Source organism: Egretta garzetta, unplaced genomic scaffold (assembly GCF_000687185.1).
Source record: "Egretta garzetta isolate BGI_Z169 unplaced genomic scaffold, ASM68718v1 scaffold79, whole genome shotgun sequence".
NCBI classification, from domain to species: Eukaryota; Metazoa; Chordata; class Aves; order Pelecaniformes; family Ardeidae; genus Egretta; species Egretta garzetta.
This window is the reverse complement of record NW_009260791.1, coordinates 176065-200733: the sequence shown is the minus strand read 5'-3', so window position 1 is coordinate 200733 and position 24669 is coordinate 176065. Positions and strand designations below refer to the sequence as shown.

General features: G+C 42.7%; 1 protein-coding gene across 3 annotated transcripts in view; it reads right to left on the bottom strand.

Moving 5' to 3' along the window:
• The window catches only part of STON2 (stonin 2), an 88009-nt gene that overhangs the window by 46228 nt on the left and 17112 nt on the right, over positions 1-24669 (bottom strand). The window contains exons 5-7 of one of the 3 annotated variants that reach the window (XM_009646631.2): positions 13509-13716; positions 12817-13071; positions 6880-7077 (exon numbers count right to left, since the gene is read on the bottom strand). In XM_009646631.2, coding sequence (XP_009644926.1) covers positions 6880-7077; positions 12817-13071; positions 13509-13596 — 541 coding nt within the window. In that variant the 5' untranslated portion in view covers positions 13597-13716. Of the gene's footprint in view, positions 1-6879; positions 7078-9603; positions 9678-12816; positions 13072-13508; positions 13717-24669 lie in introns of those variants that run through there. The other 2 variants (XM_035902010.1, XM_035902011.1) reach the window with 2 other exon arrangements.

Below are 24669 nucleotides of genomic sequence, written 5' to 3'. Positions count from 1 at the left end.
CCTCTGGCTTATCACACGGGCATGGGGCTTTCTGCACCGCATCAGAGAGCAACTGGAGCCAATGTAAACACCATGGCTGAGGAATCGCAGCCTTACAAACACAAATAGAGGGCTTCATAGCACCTAGCCTGCCTCACTGGTGTGAGATAAACTACAAAGCATCTACCCACAGCTATTCTCTTGGGATATTGCCTACATTAAAGGGAGATCAGCAGGTTGGTTCCATCGCTGGGGCTGGAATCCCATCCCCTTTCCTTTCAGCTGATCTGACCATATAAAACCATCAGTAAATTGGTGTGGGAAGAGTGAAATTTGTCAAGAACACCATGTAGGCACAGCACTTAGCCCTTTTATAACAAGTATGACCCTGCTACAAATCTGTGCCTGCACTTCAGAAGAGCCATGAGGGGAAAACTCAGCACCTGAACCAAGAGCTGCTCCTTCAGCTGTTTGCAGCACAGGACCAATGCCACAGGCAAGATCAGAACTGATTCTATGCTGGCATGCAGGCAAGAAAGCACTCCATTAAACAGCAAAAATACTATACTTTTAAATACTTTTTTTTAAATAAAAAGTTTTTTAATTGAAACATTTCTAATCAATAATGAAGATCAGACCCAGTTCTTTCATGCTACCGCTTTCCCTTCTCACACTTTGCCTCTTCCCTGTCTCAGACCTGGTGCTCTCAGAAGGTGGAGCAGCAGCGAGGGAGGCCTGATCAATTCACGGGAATAAGAAGGATAAGACTTAGGCTCACAGGAATTAGTAGGAGCAGACCCTTTTGAGCTTTCTTCTAACTCCTTTCTTGCTATGAGAGCAGTGTTATGCCCCCTTCTCCTGCACCCTGAAATTCCTCATTGTTCCTGAAAAAAAAGCAAGAATCTGACAGCCCTACAGCAGCTTCAGCCGCTCTTCTTTGGGAGGCAGGGTGACAGAGGAGATCAGTATTATTTTCTGGGGCACAGATGAGGCAGATATTGAACCTTTTGAGATTAGGAGATTCCATTTAGCCCCAGCTGAGGACACAAGAGCTGTCAGAGCTGAGCTTGGTGACATCTCAATTCTGCCTTAAGTATTAGCACTAGGGCAGTCCTTTTTAATACTGAAGTTTTGAAGGGTTGGGGATGGCTGAACTGGGGCAAACTTCACTGCAGCTGACGTCAATCAGAAAAATATTATGGAGATATTTGCTCAGGATATTCTATATCTCAAACTGAAGTTACAGGTTTGGTGAAGAAAGAACAGGGTGAGGTTCTTTGGCCTGAGACACGCAGGAGGCCAGATTAGATGATAATGATGATGACCTTAAAGTCTATGAATCAGATGACTGCAGACCAAGATTATTTTGTAATTCTCTCTACTGAATAGATAGAAATAAGCCATTGCTTATTGTTGTACCTGTTTTTTCCTCATTCTAACATTTCCCTCTTCCTCCTAACAGGTTTTCTGTGCCTTTCCTTCCTGCCCTAAGGAGGGACTCTGCTTATACCTAAAATCTTCAGATGCTTCAGAGAGCAAGACTGCCAGGTTCTACAGCAAAGACCATTTCTACCTCACCCTAGGTCTGGCCCATGCCACTTTGCTGCAGGCTCCCCCACTGCAAAACAGGGACGAGGTCTCAGCACTGCTGCAGAAGTCACTGGGACACTGTGGATTCCTTCAAGCGGCCATGAAGTGGTGAAGAGGAGCTGATTTCCAGTACACAGGTCTGATTTAGGATCAAAACTTTTCTACTTCTGTGAATTATCTACACCTAACTTCCCCGTTCTGCCCTACCAATGCATTAAACAAGTCAGAAACGCCTGGAGAAAAATATGGGATGACAACTAGGATATAAAACTCCTGAATTGCTAGCTGGTGGCTGGTATTGGACATGAGGAATTAAAAAAACCCTGCCTCTGGTGCTCAATTTAGCCTTTGCAGGTTGGAGTTCTGCAAGAACACATTTTAGGTGCTGTTTGCTCATGGTATTCTGGAGTCCCCTCCTCCTTGAAGCAAGGGTTTGATATCCCTCTCTACAGTCTCTCCAGCTGGCTTTGGCAGGCTCTCACATCCAAGTTTTTTCATGTGCCTGGGACATGAAAGTGATCTGGTTAAGAGTTACACAGCATAACTGAAGTGCAGTTCTGGGTGGGAGGTGGTAACCAGCAGCGTACGCTGTTTTCCCCCTTGCTCTGGTGATTAGCTTGGAATATCGTCAGAGCTTGTAGCCCTTTTCTGGCATTCAGTGCAAGCACATTGCACGGCTGTATAATCTGTTCAGAGTTCCTTGTTTGAAACCTACAGAACACCCCTCTTGCAGTCGTCATGTCAGGACTCAGTATCTAGCTGGCTACAGTTACAGAAAAAAATATTTCTAAGAGAACTACCCCAGAAAAGCATCGGGAAAAGGTTTGAAAAGTTAGTACTTGCTCTCCATTACCTTCAAGAAACAGCTGGAGCTGAGTCTGCAAGAGTTGCCATCTCCAAGTTTTAAAAGAGAAGCAGCAGAACCCCCTTAAACCATGCAATTTGCTTTGAAAATAACAGCGTTCTCAGAATTAATTCCTCATGCTATTTAAATTTCTGATTTTGAGCAGTTAGGGGCCACACATGCAACTTTCTATCTCCAAACACACAGATGTTCTCAGAAAATAACAACATAGCCATTTCCTCAGTATCCCAATAGTCCCAGAGCTTCAGGAGAATGCCAAACAGAACAACTGGTCAGCAAATTGAACCGTCAACATCAAACACGGTGTAGCTGCAGCTCTCCTAAGATACAAATCACAACAGAAACAACAACAGAACTAGCAACAATGCACTTAAAATAGCTATCAGGAAACCTATGTCTACAAGGCTAATCAGCTTTTTATATATATACACACACACACAGAGCATTATCATATAATATAGATTTTGTTATATTAACTTACTACAATACATAGTTTATGATCTTGGGGGTTGGACTAGATGACCTCTAGGGGTCCCTTCCAACCCAAAACACTCTATGATTCTATGATCTACACAAGGATATATCTTATCTATTTTATTATATATGCATTGATCATATATAATGATTTTTATTTTGTATACAAGTCAATGTTTAGTTTTAATTTATATAAATAAAAATTATTTTAGAGATGAATGGTGAAATGCAGAAATCCAAATCAAGCTGTAAGGTATTTATGCACACCCTCAGAACACATCCCAGTGCTTCCCAATCTATGATCATAGCTACAAGAAGGCCTCTCCCTTGCTCCTCTGACATGTAGATATTTGGCTTTTTTTGAAAGCTGAAACAGGCATCTGCTTCCGAATGAATAAAATACTCGCATTGTATCAGTAACAGAGATGTCCTGTGTTACTCATCTTGCAGAGTACAGCACAAATGCCAAAAGTTCCCGCTTCTTTCCATGCTCATTGATCCAAGCTGCGCGACACGGCGATGTACGGTAGGAAGCTTCGAGGCAATGCGCCACTTCACCAGCACCAAATACAGCTTCACACACCCTGTGAAACCCCAGCTGTTGTGAAGTGCGCGTTGTTATAACCATATAAACATGCCCACATTAAACGGGCAGCCTGCTGCCACTTGACCCAAATGTATTGGCTGGCTGCTGCAGGCTAAAATATCCCCCCATGCTGACAAAGATGAGGATCATATAAAAGGCTCCTTGGTGCCAGAGTTCAGACTAGCACAGGCAATAAAGTGCAGCATCTTCCAGCTGTACTTGGATTGAAAAGCAAGTCTTCTCCTTCATCTCTGTTCATGCAATATTTACCTTCACCGCTGTGAGCTCTGCTGCCGTTATAGGACGTCACTGGGCTTATCCCGACTCCATCAGCCAGAAGACTTTCTGCAGTCCCCCCCATACTGAGGGTAAAACTCTCAGGTTGGGATCATTCAGGTCTCTACCCTCTTTCTCAGATATCTTCCTAGGTCCTATCTTACATAAACACATGCACTAGATAAAGCTCAAGCCCATGGAATTCCTTTACACTCAAATATTGTGTCAGCTGTGAGAAAGTTGATTCCCCGGCCGATTTCACCTGCTTGGAGCCTGCCAGCCCTGGACACCGAGATGCGCATTCCCACTGCTGGGAGCGGGCTGTGTGTATGCCTGCAGTCAGACCTACCTCAGGCTTGCATCTGCTCCCACACACAGCCCCCTGTCCCGAACTTTTAACAGAGAGCTGATGCTCAAGCATTCTGCATGCAGGATAAATTCAAGGCAAGTTGTGAAATTACCGAACAGAGTTTATCCTGGATTCTCCTCTATGCTGTTCAGGCAATAAAAATTCACCATGGCTAAGACAGTCATTTTACTCAGTGCCTGACTGCTGAGTAGAACCTTTCATGCTTTTCTCCCCAATAGGTTTTTCTTGCTTGAAACAATATTAAACCCAAGCTACTCTTAAAGACCCGATTCTTTACCATCACTAAATAGATCAAAAGTCGTTTTCTTATTTTTGCTGGATTTTTTAGCAATGAAATGAATTTTTTTTTCCCCCTCCATCAAGCTTGACCTTGGAGTCAACATACTGGCTAAAGTGACTTCAACTGGCAATGTGACTTCATAATCACATAGAGCACGAGGATTCCTCTCTTTTCCTTCACGGAAAAAATAAATGTTATTTCATTGCCTTGACAGAGCCTTCAAACTCCACTACAGACTGAGGCAACCAGTCTTTTGAGAAGAGAAATGTAAATCAAATGCTTGAATCAAGGCAGGTTTGAAAAACTGAATTTCTGGAGAGGGGCAGAGAGAAAAGAGAAGAAAGCAATCATGCATTTTTGTCCACTTACGCCCTGTGAGGGTGGGATGAAAGCGGAGGGAACAACAGAGAAGCAGTCAGAACTGCACAACAGCTCCGTGGCCACCAGGTCCTCAGGTCCCTCACCTCCACGGTCCTTGCCTGGTGCCAGCAGGCACCTCAGGGGTGGGCTGGGAGCCACCCCATGAAGGGCAACAAACAGACGCGCTTTGTTCACGCTGCCCTTTCGCAAACTCCGTACCTGGTGGTAGGAAGATTCAATGTATTTCTTACTTCAAGTTCCAGTACCACTAAGGTAGTGCACCTTATGTTTTAGCTAATGACACAGCCTTGCCTATATTACCTTCTTTTTTACTTTTGAAAATTTATAGGTGATTGGAATGATTTTTTGTACCTTTTCTGCTAGTAAACATGTCAGTTTGTGACTGACTGGGAAAGAAAGAAGAGTAAGAAGGTTGCATACAAAGCTTTTACTGATGTATCAATTTCTCTTTCAGCCATATATAGCAAATAATTCCATATGCATACCAGTGACATACAGCAGCACTTTTACCTTTCGTTTCTCTATACGATGCAAAGGTACATAAGAACTGGGCATCCCTCATTTCCCTTCCTCACATGGAGAGAGTCCCAGCCACCCTTTGGCAACCTATACCAAATCAACAAAACAGCAATATCCAGCATGTCCTCCAGAGGAAAACTCCTACACTTCACCCTAACAGACATGAGCTCATCAGAACAAACTGATGCCCACGCTGGCATCCAAACAGCTGGCACATGACACCAGCTTGCCTATTCTAGCTTTCTACCAGTCAGTGGCTTCCAAACTCAGAGGTACAGACAAGCAGAGTATTCTAGAAGAAAAATGGTCAGACTTGAGGTAACTGTATTATTGGAAGAAAGATCTCTACTTCTCCAAAGTAAAAACCACCCCTCCACAAATCCTTTGTCTTAAGCACTCAGCCAGCACCCACCGTGCTGCTGTTTATGAAGCTGCCTTGATGCCCAACCCAGTTTCACTGAACCATCAAATAATACTCTTTTCAGGTGATATACGTATAGGTTCCTTATGGAAGGGATGTGTATGACCTCAGTGGGGCTTAGGGAGTCCATTCTCCCCAAACAGATCTTATTTCACACATATTGTTACATTCACCACCTGAGAGGAAACACATTAAACATCTGACATGCCTGAGCTACCATGACACCAGCGAGTCAATTCCAACACCAAACTGGGTAGCTGCTGACCTTCCTCAGCTTGGGGTGAACAGCTTCCAACATACTGCAGGTGCTTCCTCCTGGAGCTGTGTATTTTTTTTTTTCTTTTGTGTGTCCTGACATGCCAGCTCTTTCTCTGCTCTGTGAAAGTCTGCTTTGTCATCCAGGAGTTCTCGTCATCCCAACTCTGCATGACACGGGTGGCACCACTCTGTTTTATTTCTCTTGCTTCAGAGATTATCTAGAGTACAACTGGGGAACAGCAAGCTACAATGCCATGCAGCATGTTTTTCCACAGTCAGGATGCCATCTGAATAGATCCCTACAAGGTCAGATACAGGATCCTTAAATGATCAAAACCTGCTACTGAACCAGACTCTGGCAACTCCGATGCTCTCTGCATTACTTTACAGTAACAGTGCAAAGCGCAGCGCAAAGAACACATCCTGCAGCCTGGGTCTGCATCTTGGCGCCCACTGAAACAGAGAGGGGCACGCAGAGCTGGACCTGCCTCAGCTGAATATGCAGTCAAGTTTGGAAAATTTCTGCACAGAAGTTCAGGAAGGGCATCCAGCCTCTCCCACAATATACTGAGAACTAGCTCCTAGATCAGCTTAAGCTGATGTGGTATGCAAAAACCAGAAATGCTCCAACATTTCACTCAGACAAGTCCACCAACAGGTACATAGTTGCATTTGGCTCTTACTCTGGGAGCCTGCAAGTACCAGGGGCGTGTCAAACCCAGGTGTGATTTTTTGGGGAATTGGACTAGAACAAAGTGTTAGTCTGTGTAATCCTTGAGTTCATCCTGCTTTGGATCCTCCCCCTGTAGCTCACTTCTGAGCAGTGAGTTTGAGTAGCATCAAAAAGATCGAGATGGAAGCTTGAAGGCTTCCCTCTTACCAGCTGAATCTGCTGCAGATGTTCCACCACTGGTCAAGTCCTCAGTATTAATTGACTGCAGATCTGTGTAGGAGGGAGCAATGCTAGGGCTGCTGGTGTCTTCCGAGTTGGTTGTCCAGCTGCTCTCCGAGGCATGGGCTTGCCTCTCCGAAGAGTTGGAGGAGGGGGAAGTCCAGCTGGGTGCTTTGGATGGAGACACTGGATGGAGAAGACAAACACGTGTTGGTTAGACACTTACATACAGGGCAATCTTCCAGAAGAGCACAACTATTCCAAAGACACGTTGTATCAGTGTACCGAGACTGACTCTGTAAATATAAATTCCAACATCCACAGCAACACAGTTCTTTTGTGACAAATACACAGCAACTTAACTAGTGCCCAGCACTGTTACCCGCCGGCACTGCTCAGCTGCCTGCCTTAGATCTCATACTGCTGGCAGCTGTATGTTTTCCTGTTGTTCAAGCATTGCAGAAGCTGTGACTTTTCAGAACAGGAAGATTCCATGCTTCTGCCACTGCTGACAAGATCTGAATATCTGTGTTGTGCAACACAGTGGAGTTTTTATAGTACCACAAATTTTTTTATAAAGTGGGTTTATTATATGTAATTAAGCATTCCCTATCTATGACACCCACTCAAATGTAGTCAACATCTCAGGAATGCTCCACATAGGAGGAGGAGTATGAAAATAAACTGGAATTGACCTATTGATGTACACTAGGCAATGGCTTTTGCTTCTGAACACACAGGATGGAGTGCCCCAATCTGAACAAACTGCGTAACACTTCTGCTCAGCGTAGGCCAAAAATCCGGTTCTACTCACTTGCCAGACTTGCACGTCCAACAGTTAAGTCCTGCCTAACCATCATCCAGAGTTCAGAACACAGTCTTATACATTCACTGCTATGAAACTGTATTGTGTACTCTTTGTACTGTATATGCTTTGCCCACAATATCGCTCGAGTGTTAGGAACAACGGGTGACTCCAGTGAGGAAACAAATAGAAAAAAAAGATGTAGTAAAAAAATCTACCTGAACTAAGGAAAGGTGTACTGGTAGAGACTAATTCTAATTTAATGCCAGCATAATAACTGTTTTCAAAGTTAGGACATCTATGTTTATCTTTTAAGCCAATAAAGATCTCAATGCATCCCAAATCTTGCAGTTACAGAACAACTGCTGATGCAGAGGTTCTCTTCTCAGCACGTTAATACATAAACAACCTGTATTAGGGTGACAGATACTTTGGAAGAAAATGGCAAATTAGTGTTAAAGAGGATTTGTCTCTCTCTATTCCATCCAAGTGGTGGGAAGGGGCAGCACCTCAATACAGAAACCTAACAATGTGCATTAGAGGGAATACCCAAACAGTGCCCCCTCCCTTGCCAGCTGAGAAGTGCAAATTTATTTTCTTTAGCTGCACTGTTACCCTCAGGTAAGCAGGCACTAATATATTTATATTTGTACAGCTGTGAGCCTATGTACTGAGCTGCTTCTGAGCAGAGTCATCCCTAAGGATGAGGAGCTGAAAGTCAGGAGCTCCGTCAACACACGTTGACAGTGACACAACCAAACCCCCCCACTTCTCCCCCCAAGTAATTCTGCACTGTGTTCTGCTTGATGCCTGCACAGAAAGGATGACAAGTGTATGATTATAATTTGTCGGTCCCTCTCTCAGCCCTTTTGTCAAACATGGCATGAGGCATCTGAAAAGCTACCCTTAAAACTTGGCATGAAATTGCTTTGATGGACAGAGTGCTTTATTTGGACATAGAGGACCAGCTGAAAAGCTGAACTCCATACGTGAACCAGTAGAAAGAGCCAAGTTTCTTTCAAGCATGTTTGATATCTGAAATTCTAAAAATTGTGCCATTATTTTATAAAAAAATATCCTGGATTTGCAGTGTTTCTTTTTTTGTTTAAATTCAGTCACAGCAATATGAAAAACATAAGCTAATTTAGAAACACGTAAGATTTAATAACTCATATACTGTCAACTTATTTTGTGCTTTCCAAAACCAATTTTTGTCTAAGAGGGAGACTGACTGGAATAGTGTTGCAAAATACTTCTATATAAGGGCAAATTAATTTTATTCCAGAGAAGTTGGGCCACTTTGGAAGAATATAATTGTTTTTTCTAAAGAAAAAGACTTGTACTTTGGAAAATCATAACCATAGAGACCTTTTCCTGCAACAGAAGTTCTTTAAAATCTTACTGCAGTCAACTTCCACATCTGACTGTTCTAGGTTCCCCAACACTAACCCCTGGAACGGGCAAAAGTGCATCTTCCCCTGTGCTGAGCCAAACAACTATCTATCAATCTCAAAAAGCAAGACAAGCAAAAGTAAACATCTACACATGTTTAGGTCCTTCTTCAGATGCTCTTGCTGCTCTCCAGATTCCTAGAAGTGCTGAAACCAAATTCCTAATTGAGGTAGGTTTTTGTTTTTTTTTTTTTTCCTAGAAATTTGGAATTTGGTCTCTAATGTCAATAGATGCAGTCATGGCCTTTCAGCTGCAGGAATTTCTCAGAAATCTGTTTGTATTGACAGACCAGTGCCAGAACTGTCCCTAGCATGCAAATCCTGTAGCATGTGTAGGATACTGAAAATCAACTCATTGTTTCCTAAACTGAAAAATGTTTCCTTCCACATCCGTTTTCCTTTTCTTGATGTGTTTGTTCCTAATACAATGGATTGGCTTTTAATATGCAGATATACCTTGAAGCATTCATTCCTCTCTGATGTTTTGAGGACCCATTCCTTGATCCCTAATGCTGTATTACAATCAGCCTTGTTAGCATCGTTTCCTTTCCTATCACTTAGGATCTCAGATTTTTCTGATTTTAGGACAGCATCACAGTTGGTCTAGTTTTCAGCTGCTGATCTCGTGTTGCATGTACTTCCTATTTTCAGACAGAACAACACAAAATGGTTAAATTGAGATTTGCTTTACTGTGGGATAGCCTCTCAAGGGACACAGTGGGAGTCCAAGTTACTTGAGCCATTTAAAACCAGACAAAGCTCTCGGGAAGAAGCAGAGGGGAGGGTGACGGGTGCGTGTTGTGTGGAACAGATGATGTAACACATCTTGCCTTGCTCCAATTTCGGTGCTTTGCTGAATATCTCATTGAATTCAAGAGCGCAGCTAACGCTGCTAGAATATGAGATTGCGAGCTGGAGGCCCACTGAGTGACAAATGCAAATGTTATGTCACCGGCTGGCTGTGATCATTTACGGATTATGTAACATTTGTGATAGGAACAGTTGGGTGAGCCTAAAAATCCAATTTTTTTACTTTTGCAGTATCAGTTTGAGGAGTTTGACTAGCCTGATACTAACTATGAGAAAAACGAAGTTTCTTCTTTGCCCAGAAAAAGGAAAACGGGGAAGAGGGCACCACAATGCATCATTTCTGTGACTAAATATTTCTGTGGCCTCACTCAAGAGTTACTGCTTCCCAGGGAGAAGTCCACGTGATTTGGTGGCTGCCAGTTATCTATGCCAGTTATCTGAAAAGCAGAAATATCCTGAAAGAAAGATTTTGCCTAGCATTTACTCTGCCTGACCCTGGTAGAATAAATGGTTTACGAGAATCTCCTGAATAAAGTTAATTTCCACTATGAGGTTCACAAATGAGTGCTTTTCATTTCTGTACCTCAGCTTTTGACCTTACTTCTTACCTTCTGAATTTTTTGCCTTTGTTTTCAGCCCTGTTTCTCGCTATCAGTCCCCCTAATTTCTGCTCCCCCAATACTGTCTTCGCCTTCCCCAGAACAAGGGTCCAGCATTAGCCTTGGTTTTCTTTCAAATGTATTTCTTATAGGATAACCACTGTGTAGCAATTGTCTACAAAATACTATTCTTTTAGATTGCAAGCACTTTGGGACAAGGTTTGCTTCAGGGAAACCTGTGCAAAAATACTGTAGCCCTGAGGTCAGCATAAGACAGCATCGCACTCTCCTAGGGCCCATCCTCTCTACTCTCACGGGACCCTGGAAATGCCACTTTGCAAGCCCTTTTCAAAATGTGTTTCCAGGCAGCCTGGCCATCAGCCTGAGTAATTATCTAGTCAGCTGTGCAGCTGCTTTAGCGCGGACAGACGGACAGACGATTTCCTAACAGCGCTGAAACCCCGACAGGAACGTGGCCAGGGGTGCTCAGCCTTCAGGACGTTGCTCTTCACAGCTGCCTGCACGGGAAACAGATTTCAAACATCTCCATCCTCCTCACACCGATCCGTACTTGGCCTTTATACTCTTCCCCTCCACCCCCATCTGGCTATTCACTATTGTTCATATGCAGGCTGTTTGCTACTGGAAATGAATAATTGCTGTCACCATGGGCTTTCCACCAAGCGTGTCAGGGTACCGTGGTTATAACACAGAGTCTCCAGCTTTGCTGCTGCCCATAGAAAAAAAATAAAAAAGACGTGACCTGCAGATTAATTGAGAACAATAAGGCTGAAGTTTATTCTACCTCTTGCTGTCAAACGCCCTTGGGAGTAGAGGGCCAGAGACAAAGAGCTGTCATCTCCTCTGCCCCGCGACCTTCCCTTTAGAGGCTGTCAGCTGCACTGGTCTGGCCACTTATAATACAGGCTCCAGAATAGAAGAGGGACTAGCTCATAAATAAGGATTTTAAGATATCCACATCACCTCCTTAGGGTTCATATATAGCTAAAGAACAACAGCCTCCCACGCGAGTGGGAGGAGTACATGGAGTACATCCTGATCTGACTGCCAGGGGAACCATCCTCCTCCACGGATCTCAGTCAGACACCAAAAGATCGTGTGTAAAAACCCCCGCAGTGACACAGATCGCTTAGGACACTTCTCTCCTCATCACCAGGATCAGTAAGTATTTACAACTAAGAATAACAACCAAAAAATAAATAAAAAGATAACACCTTAAGCAGAGCTTAAGAGAAACTTCCTTTGGCCTGAAGAAACACCTACTTCTCCTGCACAAAGGTCTGTCTCAAACGGACTAGTCTGTAGCACCTGTAAAAAGAACAGACAAAAAAAAAACCAACCCAAAGCTGCCAATCCAAGCTTTCTGATAGAAGTATTATTCATGTCTCAGGGAGTATTTGATGGACAGAGTGAGCAGCATAAGCCATAACTCTTTTAACTGCTTTAATAAGTGGCAGGAACGAAGTGGAATTATTAAGAGAGAATCTCAATTTAAACATGAAAAAGTAAACTAACATTTTCTTGGGCAATTACTCCACAGCATCCTGTGAGGAGGGGCAGAAGCCCATCTGTATCAGTTAGCATAAGCTCAGGAAGCAAGCCAGAGGCTTTGCATGCGTGTTTAAAGTATGTCAGAAAGAACTCTTACATTTGAAGAAAAGTATATGCAGTCCTGGAATTAGGGTCAACTTTGGTTGTCTTTTTAATTCTCCAGCTGCTAAATCACAGCATCAAAAGACAGAGGAAAGTACTGATGGGTACCGGCACACTCGTCATTGGTCTCACTAAGCTTCTGGCAAAAACCGTATGGGGACTATAAGCAGATAAAGACTACAACCACAGAGGACAGCAGTCACCATTCTTTCAGTTCCAGATTACAGAGGCAAACACAGCTCAGACTTTTTCGATGGCTGTTCACACCTGTACTTAAGAAATGTCACTGCTGAAACATGCTGTTTCCCCATGAATACGTTTTGGCAGTCTCTAGGGTTAAGCCATAGGTGGAATGAATCACAGAAGCCTTTTGTTTTCTTTACAAAACCAAAATACTGCTAGCTGAACCCAGAACAAAATTATGAGCCCTTTTTGAAACACTGATAACATTGATTGTGTTGAAATACAGTGCAAAGTAATCAAAGTTCAACCTTTGAGAAATCAAAGAGCAAGGAAAAAAATCCTATAGGCTCTCACAGTATTCTGTTATGTTACTGGAATGGACCTTTTCATGCATTTGCCTCACCTGCTTGTGGGTGGGTCGATGGAGCACTGGTCCACGGTGCATCTTCAAACTGAACCCAAGTGCTGATGGATGATGACAGATCAGCTCTGGGACACACGTGGTTCCCAAGCACAGCAGAATCCACCTTGGGCTGGTCAGCTGCATCTTCCAGCTTTGTGTGGGAGGGGTCTTGAAATTCTCCATCCGCATTATGGTTCTCTTCTGAGGAGGTGTCTGAGGAAGAAAAACATTTTTCCAGAGGCTCCTCAGTGCTACCTAAAATAGAAAGAATGGTAGGACTCACCATTACTTCATTGTTTTTTATTGCAATATCTAAAGTTTGCCATTAAATGTGGGTGGAAAATTTTCCTTCACCTAATGTAATTTATAGAGTAACACTGGGCATAGTTTTGCACTCAGTTATAAAAGGTGAGACTTCCTCCACGGTCAGTTGGATACTGCCTTGAATCTCAAAGGACAGATCCAAACCCTGTAATAGATCTACGCTAAGGAAATCTCACATTAGGAGAGTATTTTACACTTTTAGCCCAAATTCTCCCATTACATATGGGTAGCAGGAGATAATTCAACCTCTGCACATTCTGCATCCACTTAGAAGGCAAGCTCTGCGATGCTAGATCTATGACAGTAGATCTAATTCAAACAAAGAAAGTCTCACAAGGTTCTCACAAAGAAAATCAACGATCGCTTACCTCGTGGGTTAACAGGGAGGAGCAGCTCATCAGTGAAGGACACCCACTCAGACTGGTGGGAGGCAATGACACCAGTCAGAGACGTCATATTCGCAGCAGGCTACTCATCTTCACTTCGGGATTATAAGGAGGAAGCAGAATGGGAAAGAGGTACGGTGATGATGAGCCAGCAGAGGGAAACACCTCCTTTGTGCTTTCTTTTCAAGTGCTGTTAAGAGAAGAAAGGAGTAAATTATGTCTTTTAGAAAAATTAAATGGGAGAAATGAGTGCCACCATTTTAATAATACAGAACATTAACCCAATTTATGTACCACAGGCACAGTACTGTCAAAGCACTGCCACATTTGAGACAGGAATGTCACCTGCATCTAGAGGAGGGCTACACTTGAGCAACTGTTTGATTAAAGCATCTGGGGGTCTTCAAACACCCTCATGTTAAAACAGTAAATCACCGAAAACAAGATTTTATTCCTCAGGGAGCCATGTCTCATAACCTCAGCAAGAAAGATCATAGAATCATGGAATCATTTAGGTTGGAAAAGACCTTTAAGATCATCAAGTCCAACCGTTAACCTAACACTGCCATCCCACCACTAAACCATGTCCCTAAGCACCTCATCCACCTTTCTTTTAAATACCTCCACCACCTCCCTGGGCAGACCATTCCAGAGCCTGACAAGATACCGAGGAGATTCTCCCAGGTTTAGCAAATTTTGATTATGATGTAACTTAATCCCACTTCCAAGATGTCATCTGGTCCTTGCTCATCTTGCTATTTACCAATGTCTGATCCCTCTCAAGAGCAAGCAATAAGCTGCATGTCTCATTATCAATAACATTAATATAGCTGGTTTTGGGGTCAGGATGGCTTGCCCAAGATTCTCATCATGGTCTGGGTATAAAGAGATGCCCTCTCTGCTAGCTGCACTTTCAACTCTGCCGCCTGACTGGAATTTCACATTTGACTTTTCAAAAACAACATCTTGGGTCTTGTCTGGAGTTAAGCATGATTTTGCTGTAGCCCAGTAAATGTTTTCACAGATGCAACTTTAATTAGGATGCACTCCGATAGGATGTACCCCACACAGATCTGGGAATTGGCTAAAGGGAACAGGGCACCGCAAAGTGCTCTGGTTGTTGGGAAGGTCAGGTCCGGGGAGAGAAACTCTTTGACAAGCACCCATGACCGCCTCAGATTTGCAGACCACTTCAAAACTCTAAGAGGACTATTGCCTCCTCCGAGGGAAGTGTGTGAATTCTGTCCCCAATGATCTCAAGCATTGAAGCTCTTGTTGCCATGGTATTCAAGTACTTGAAAAGACTAAAACTCAAGACTTGGCTGTATTAGAGCTTTAAGCAGCGTCTCTTGGCCAGCTGTCTCTCACCTAACTAAAAGTGTTTTTCTGGGTGAAACTTCATGTTGGTGTACTTCAGATACTTCACTGAGTCTTCTCTTTACCCAATGTTAACAACATTTAGGTGCAAAGAGCAGACCGACATTTAAAGGCATTCACTCTTTAAGCATTTTCTGGAGGAAGTAGAACATTAAATGGTTTCCAGTACGATTATTCTCTTCAGGGCCACAAAGTTACTAGTTTGCTGAAGGCAGGTCAGCAAATAAATGCTGTGTAGAAGACCTGAAAACTTCAAAAGTTTGGAAATTACAAACAATCTGACACCCAGAGAGAATTCACGGGTTCACATTCGCTGTCTGAAGATGAATCTTTTAAGCAGAATTGAACACAAAATGTACAGTTCCCTGCAAACGCAAAAAAGGATTCCTGGAGACAAGCCTCCTGGTTAAGTGCAGTTTGCCAGAAGATTGATCCCCTCTCCGTAGACTTTCTAGAGCCTACGGCCACCCCACAGCCAGTCACCCTGCATATCTTCCCCTTCCTATGCAACTAATTCCCTAAGGCTGGAGGTACAGCCGCACTTGAGCCCCAACCCCTTTTCCCCGGCTCCCGTGGCAGGACGTCTGCCTCCACGCAGTGTGGGCAGGTACCTCTGCCTGCCTCGCACAGCACCCATTTGGGGCGCTATTAATAGAAACTACAAAGCTAAACATAGAGGCAAGCTAAGAGAAAAAGAATAATCAAGATGTTTAGGGTCACTTGGATGCCATACAAGGGAAGGAGAGGATGACCTTGGTATCTTGCTTTCCTCATGTGACCAATTAAGCTGTTTTGGGTTTGTTTAAATATCTGTAGCTGAGTCTTCTTTTCCCAAACAACTGAATACTGACCTCTCCTTTCTCTTGGAAAAGTCCTGACGGAAGCATGAAATGGCAGGAAATGAAAAAAGAAAACAGTTTATCTTACCCTTAATGCACAGAGACTCCAGTAGAGCTCCCCCTCCCTCCCCCCCCCCCCCTTTTTTTTTGAATGTCAAGGGAAAAAAAACATGAAATAAGGCAAGAAAATGGACTGCTTCCCCTGTGTGAATATGTGGGAGAATTATACCATTATTTTAGGATGGATTTGTTCTTTTACCCTACTCCCTCATGACAAGCATACTTTTCTAAATCCACTCAGTACCAGACAGCAAAGCTTAAACACCTTAGAATGGTTAGTGAGGACTACGAGCCCAGAAAGCCATTAGAATACAATGCAGTGCAGCACAAAACACATACACCAGCTATATAACTTCCCCATGGCTGGGATTTTCTACAGACTTCCCAGTTTGGTAAATAAATGAGGTATTGACTTATCAGGGTTACAACTTTTAGACAAGCAGCCTGACAGAGAGGAAAGTCAGCCTGAGTAGATCATAATGTCAAAGATTCTCAGAATAGTGGCACTCTGAGGATGCGTATGTTAGAATGAAAAGAAAAAAATATTAGAGACAGTATTTTGCATTCTCTCAGCTTTCACAAGAAAGCAATCCCACCTCCCGGCCTAAATAGCTGTACGGAATCATGAATCATGTACAGCTAACTCCTGTGCAGACTACGTGGAAAAGATACAATTTCATCCCCAAATTGTTTTTCACTTCACTTTCCAAAATCCTCCTTTGAAAAAAACCTAAGCCAACCCCACTGTAAACTAAGGAGCCTTAGCCAGCACAATACCAACGCCATCGTGCATTCAGTTAACGCAACAATACTGCAATTTGCAGAACTCCTACAGGGGTACACGTCTCCAGAGGAACCATTAGACACTGTGGATAAACCTGAATCCTCTCTGTAGCAAAACAATCTACACCCACTATTTAAACACTGCAGCAAATACTCTGCAAGTAAATTTTGGAGTTTTTCTCCTTGTCCTTCAGACTTGTCAACCATCCATGGCTATTCCTAGAGAAAAGGATTTCGGAGCCTACACAGACTAAGGGAACAAATGGATCCTCTATACTCCAAGTGAGCTACAGTTAAAGCAAAAGTTTGTGCTGCACAGCCCAAGCAAAAGGAAGTGGAAACACATTTCTTAGAACAAGATACTCCCAGGCCAGGCCAGCTTTACATCTCTCTACATGAACGGGATTTGTATTAGTTCAGGTTTTGTTACTTCTGGATTTGTGTTATTGTGTGCATTAAGCTTTTGGTGCTGAATTGGTTAAAAAAACCCAGTGAACTAATTTATCAGATTTTTGGTTAAAAAAAAAAAAAAAAAAAGTTAATCAAAAGGTTTTTTGTTACTATCACACAGTAAATACAAGGTAAGACAGATGCTATACACGCCGACCCCAGTGATCCTTACCATCAATTCCAGTGCAGTGATTTGACCCGTGAGGCAAAAAAACTCTAAGAAGCTGAAATTTCTGCTTCAGGTGTCCCTTTCTTACATTACAGTTTCACAGGGGGACATGGAGATCTGAGTGACAAGTGGGTGGCAGTTATTTCCAGTTCTCCAAAGGGCAGAGGTCACAGAGCTGGAACAAAACTCCTTGCCTGTTTAGTCCTCCTAATGTTCTGATCAACCACATTATATAAGCCCTTTTTAAAGCTGATGAAAGATCGCTCTAAAATGACAACACTGCTTTGATAACTTGAAACCTTTTCTTATTTCAAATCTACGTAAATTCACAGTTTATAGCCATGTCCTCTTGTGACACACTTACCCATCTGCCCTTTTGTACAACACCACTCTAGCAACAGATGAAAAGGAGTAGCATCATCCTTCTCCCTTTGTTTTGCTAAGCCAAAAACATGCATTTGAGCAAGTGACACAATTATCTTGTGCCAGAAGTCTCACACCTAGCACCTTGTAAAACGAGCCTTCCCTTCAGGTGGGACTTCTACACACTACGTGAGTACAAACACCAGCAGTAGTGATGGCTCACAGCACTGCTGAGACACTAGAAGTATCTGTAATGGAATGGTGTTTTTATAAACATAGCACTCCAAGTATTTAATTACTCATGGTTTTGGACAGCAAACTCGAACATTGTTTCTCAGTACATTTCGACTCTGCTCAAAAGAAACTGCTTAGCACAGTTAATCATTTTAAGCGCTAAGGGTCATTTCTCCAATTGCTTCAAGATACATACGTATGATGCGTGCTGCGGGAGGCTTTATCGCCACTACCCAGAGTTACTAGATTACAGTTACATGGAAAAACAGAAGGAGAAAAAAAAAAAATTAGAATAAAAATTGAGAGTATTAAATTCAGGTTTTGTTTTGCAAATGTAGTATCAATAGCAAGTTTGTGCTAAATTTATAGACCCTGTAAGTATATTGCCTTGCATGGTAGGAGCACCAAAAAAATCCCATAATCCATATGGTGATACTGTTTTTGTTGCTTATACATTCCCTTACAATCCCAGGGACCTAAACATTAATTAGTTACTGTACTTTGCATTTGGCTATTGTAGGAGACCATGGAAGGAAAAACAACTAGACAAGCTGTTAAGTTTCATGCAGCAGAAAAAGAAACTAAGCCAAAGGGACAGTAAAAAAGGAAAGAGACTGACCATGGTTTTTGTCGTAACAATCAAGTTTCACTAACACCAGGAAAGTCTCAAGGAAAAATATGTAATTTTATCTTGACCACGTGTTTGGCAAATCTGTACAGACGAAACAATTCTAGTAGCATGAACTGAGGAATGATTGCTGCCTTGGGCAACCTTCCAAGTGAGAGAGAGAGCTCATGACTCTTCCTCTCAACTTGGCCTTAACAAGCACTGACCGTCAGCACATCATGACCTGAATAATAAACAAACTCCAAATTGGAAACCTGTTCTCAAGCATCAAAAGAAAGTCCCAAGTACTTCAGGGTGCCACAGCAAAAACAAAACCCAGTGATAAACAACAGGAAAAAAAAAACCAAACTTGAGAAACCAATGAAATAAAGGAATTGGATTTGGATTTTAGTATTATTATTACTGAAAAAAATCATTGCACCAGCCTCTGCCTAAATGTCTGAGGTAAGATTACCTTAGGAATGACCTAGATGATGACAGGAATAAAGTCATATTTGGTTATTTGATATTGCATTCTTAATATTAACAATCCTATCTTCTCCATGTATATAGCTCCCCCAGCTTATAAATCACCCCAAGAAAATCTCTGATAACACCAGGTTTTAGAACTGACACCAGTTTTACCTACTCCGATTCATACGTTCTACTACGTGAGCTCCATGACTTCAGGTGTAGCTTAAGAGGCTCGGTCACTACCTGGTGCGTGTAACATTCATTTGTATGGAAGCTCTCAATACGTAAGGAAGAATTAGGGCTCAAAGGGAGCCAAACAGACATTCCTTGTGAAACTCCTGCAGTCCCTCTGGAAGCAGGGATGCCTTTGCCCATTACAGATTATGCCTAAGTGAACGATAACAAGAGCCTTGATAGCGTGCTATCCTCAGAGCCTGGCCAAATCCACTTTGTGCCATTACGAGGTAGGTCATTACTACTGTCCCCTGGCAATTTTAGACAGCGATGGAGTGAGGCAGAGTGTAGTACTGAAGATGACTACAGCCATCTTGGCACGCTGGATGACAGAAAAATGGTGGGGGTCTCTTGAGCACAGGACCCAGCACAGTCACACTAATTAATGGCCATAGCCAACTATTCCAATAGACATGAAGTCATCTGTCTAAATCCACACTGCAAGTCAACAGCAGAACCAGTATTAAAGCCGAGGTGACCTGGAATGCCGTTATTTTCTCTAGGCCACAAGAACCCAAACACGACACGTAAAACCATGTCCCACAAATACACATCTCAGCTTTGCTGGAAGCTCACATTTCCTGACAGCAGGAGAGGAGAGCCTGTAGGGGATGCGTCGGTAAGGAAGTCATAAGCCACCTCCTTCGGGAATATTGGCATCGAGGCTAATATCTGAAAGGTCAGCAGCTGCTGTTTTCTCTACACCACAATTTATCTGCCACAGAAGCTCCTCTGTTTTCCGGAGAGAGAAAGAGGAAACACCTAAGATGCTCTCCTGCAGGCAGTACCAGGATATTTAGGCAGTTCAGAAGGCAATGGTCTCTCTCCTTCTGCCAAGGCCATGCCTTAGAAATATTCATGGGTTTTGTAATGCCTCATAACGAGAGCCAGTCAGGCAAGATACTGTTTAGAGGATTCAAAACCTGATACCGGAGGAAAATTGTACAACCTCTTCCTCTGTTCCTTGTACTCTCAAGAACTTGAGAAATGTAGAAAGGCACTGTAGAAGAGCAGCAACAAAGAAAAAGAATGGGAATCTAATTTTCTTCTTTTTTACAAGTAGAAGTAATGTATAACAGGCAGAAACCAAGGGTGCATGCCAGACAAAATGTTTGGCAGTGATAGTTCACATCCCCAGTCACATCAGGAAAGAAGCAGCTCCACATTTCAGGATGTTAAATATAGCTCACCGTGTGTCCACGATGCGTTCAAAGTGTAACTGAAGCCTCCAGTCAAGTAACTGCATTAAAACTTGAAGGATAATTTCCCAAACTGCCAGCCTTCCAACTCAAGCTACAATCTGAGGCAAAGATCAGTCAAATGCTTCTCTTACCGTATAGAGCAACAGCACTTTAATACCAGACTGGGAAAAGACCACAGGAAAGAGGCAACATGCCAATTTGTTTAGCAGAACATTTGCATCTCTAAAACCTGGGATATTTTTTTTTCTAGTCAGCATCACGCAAATAGGAGAAAAAAAATAAGCAAACCATGAATTTAAGGGTTTGACTTCCCAAGGGCTAGACTAATTTATGATCACTTTACAGATTAGGTTTTTCTTTGTTCAATGAAATTCTGTTGCTAATAACAGTAGGCAATCAGAAATCTAAATGCAGTAAGGGGGGAGAGCTTGGTAGCATCCCCTTAGGAGAGGGCAGGCGCATGGTCCTTACCACTCTTCCTTGTCTTCTCGAGGCCTCCGCAAGGCAGAACTCCAAAGCAGCACCCTGATGCCAGACTTCCACACCTGACCATTACCATGTGTCACAGGCTTCCTCTGCTTCAGGATGGTGAATTTGCAATAGCCATGACTATTGCACAATGTAATGCTACAGTAAGTGATGATCTAATCCACAGTATGGGGAGGGAACTGAGTTTAAAAACCGGTTTGTTCTTTCAAACCCCAAAAAGTCAATCATCCAAGGAACATTCTTTTCAGAAGAAAGCTCCCACTAAACACCCTGGTTTGCACATCTGATATTGATGCTTTCATATGTTCTTGTCTAAACTGTGCACAGACAAGCTAGCCACATGTACTCCATTTACCAACCCCTCCAAAAGCTATTGCATTTTACTTGCTCTTGCGATGATTATCAAGGTGTGTTTTTTAAGTTATCTCACTGCTGTAAAAAGCATAATGTTCTACCTTTGAACCAACTGTCCTTGCAGCCTGACAGAACTGAAGACAGCTTTCAAGAAGTGAACACAGATCACGAAGCCCCATCTGTGCCTACCCTTCTAAACCGGGACTAATGACAAAAGAAACAGGGAAGTGAATGCGGGATCGTAAGTTTACTGGAATATTGTGCTAGATGATAAACACTCTTGTAGTAAACACACATCCTGGCTTGTATGAATTCCCATCCTGTTCTGCCAGGTACTACCATTCTACCACTGCCTATATGCCTTGCAACAAATGACTGCTTTGCCAACATTCACCACAGAACTCAAAAACTGATCCTGCTTAGTAAACTTAGTAAAAGGATAGCCAGTGTAATTCTTCCTGTGCCTCAGGACCGGTTTCAATTGCACAAACGAAATCAGGGCTTTATCTTCTGAATTATGGTTAAGTTCATGCTAGAAGTTAGGTGAAAAACCTTCGCTGAAAATGGTGGGTATAATTAGTTGCCATCAATCAGTATCAACTAAATTCATTTTAGACTAAGAAAGCTGGGGGAAGAAAAAACAAAACAAAAACCGAACAATAAAACACCCAAGAAAGAAAGAAGTCAGGCCCTCAAACACTAGCCACATTCAAGGCAAGGGAGAAACTGGATTCTGTAGACAGAGATGCTTGACTGGTGGCTGTGTGCTTACCGAGAGGACGGACATTCATCTAGCTGAGCTGTGAGCACTCACAGAGCAGGAGAACAGATTCAGAAAACACAGAATCCAACTGTGAAAGTGTCAGGAAGACAAGGACCACTGAGGAAGTGATGCAGCCCTGAAAGAAAGCAACGAAGTTTTCCTGTGCTGAATGTTGGCTGGAAAGGGAGGCTGGGAACACTGAGCGAGAAAGCCGTCTTCTGTTCAAGCCTTCTCTATGTTTCCATATAACTAACAACCATATATACACACATAAATAACTTCTATATAACTGTGCTTCTATGTAACACCTTTTATAACTTCTAAGCTGCATCAGCAGCACTTTTCCAAGGAAAAGAGTTTAAAAAGGGATTTTTGTTATAAGGGAGGTCCTGTTTGATGGTTATATATAAAGGCAACCTTAAAATGTGCAGCTGTCTCCCAGTTTAAGGAAGTCCTGCTTGATTATTTAAAGCCAGACAAGAAAAAAAAAAAACAACTCTGGAAGAGGTGCCACAGGGAACAAGCCTGCCCTGGCAGAAAATTCCCTGGATGATCCAACTGGTCTTTCCTCGCCTCCAGTGTCTGGAGAGTCAATTGAGATTATGCAACTTAGTGCGATGCCAGGACACTGCAGCCCTTCAGGGCAACCCACAAATATCACGTTTGTTGTCACACTCTATTTTAGACACTCTAAATATAGGCCCATTAGACTTGATGGTGCTGTTTGCTTAGCATGACTACTCTTGTTTCAAGAGAATGAAAAGCAACTCTAGAAAAAAAACATGCTTGAGCAAGGATTGAATATAAACGGACCTAGTATTTTATATACTGTTACAAAAAACTATAGATGAAGTAGAAACAAAGATCTTGACAAGTCAAATTCACACACTGTACAAAAGAGTACATTTGCAATGTCTAATACATTTGTGTCTAATTATATTTGTCTAATTGTCAAAACATAAAATAAGAAGGCATGGTATGCTAGCATGACATAGAACAGAGGGTATGAGAAAACACTTCATTTTTTGTTGTTTGGTTTTGGGTTTATTGGGCTTTTTGTTTGTTTTGTTTTTACCAACACACACACTAGTAAGTGGTGTTAGTAAAAACGAAACATGCTTCAGGGGAGAAAAAAAAAGAACCTGTTTTGTACTATCTCTGTCAGCAGGTCCTAGAGAGTAGGGTTAGTAAGACTACAGTAGAGGTAATGTTCATTCCTGAGCATTACTTACTCATGTCTGGAAGTTCACAGGGAACAGAACGCAAGAGGTGGCTTTCCTCTGGTGCAAAGGGGTAGAGCCCTTTGCTGAAAATGAAGTTCAGAATACTCTGCTTCCTAACTACCAGTGCTTTGGAATCGCCTGGTTCGGCGAGCAGCAGCTGTTCATCTTCATGGTACTACCCTTTTGATAGCCGTGGCTGTGAGACAGCAGGCAACCTGGCACGTTCCAGAAGAAGAATCCCAGATACGTTGCCATCTATCTACATGAGATCATGTAAGCGCTGCAGGGGTACACGGCGAGAGGCGGACCCCCGTGGCATATGGAGGCAGCAAATCACTCATGTTTTATTACGCTCAGTATATTGCTGAGGGAGCTACAAGAGGAACCATCGCAAGTCAGAGCATCGATGGCAGGAATACGGAGCAACTGCACCTCATGCTCAATAGCATCAAATAGTTAACACCATCGTTATTGTACAGCTTCCATGAGATGCTCATCTTCTAATCTGACACAAACACTCCATTACAAAGCGTTCAGGGTGTTGACAAATACGCAGTATTATACGTTGACATTCATAGGAATCAGCTCCCACAGACCGTGGCACAGTCCCTGGTTTCCCAGTGCTTAGAATGGCTCGAACAAACAGTCGCTGCACCAATGCATTTGCAAGCCTATCAACCAGCAGATCATAAACCAGAATAATTAAGAATAAAAGAAAAAAAGACATGGACAATGGCTGATCACTCAATGGTTGGGGCATTATTGTCAAAGTAAGCCATCAAAACTAGAATAGCAGGCAGCACTGCACGTCGGGTGCGCTGACAGAGCTCTGCAGGCACCCTGGGGAGAAGGTTCCCTGTAGCCAAAAAAGTGGGGGGCAGCCAGTGGAATGCAAGCGCTGCAGGTGTAGGTACTTGGACATAGTACGCAGAATCTAAAACTAAGCAAACTGCTATTTATAGGTGCATGAAAAAAAAATCTCCAGTTTTCACACATAAATAGGAATGTGATTTGAACTTTCAAAATTCCATGTTTTGAGGATATAGAATAATGTAGCCAGCTACACCAATTCAATACTCTAAAAAAAACAAAAACAAAACACCAAACCCCACCAAAAAAACCCCTAAACAAACAAAAAAAAACAATACAAAAAAATACAGTGAGACATTTCACTACTCTTTCCTTCTCAGACCACTAACTCTTCAGTTTCAAATAGCAGACATTTGTTTTACCATTAAAGCATGTAAAGTTTAACTGCATTAGGTGACCAGCCATTCTATATATCTAGAAGCATGCTATACTTACCTACACTTTCAAATTACACATGCATAAAGCACTGAAGCTGTGAACATACTCGGCTCTCAGCTGGACTTGGGCAATGCAATATCTTGCCTCCCAAATTTCAAGACAAGAATTTAATTCATGTTACATTTCTGGGTGCTGTCAGACATTGTGTATCACACAGAATCACAGAATCGCAAGGGTTGGAAGGGACCTCGGGAGATCATCTAGTCCAACCCCC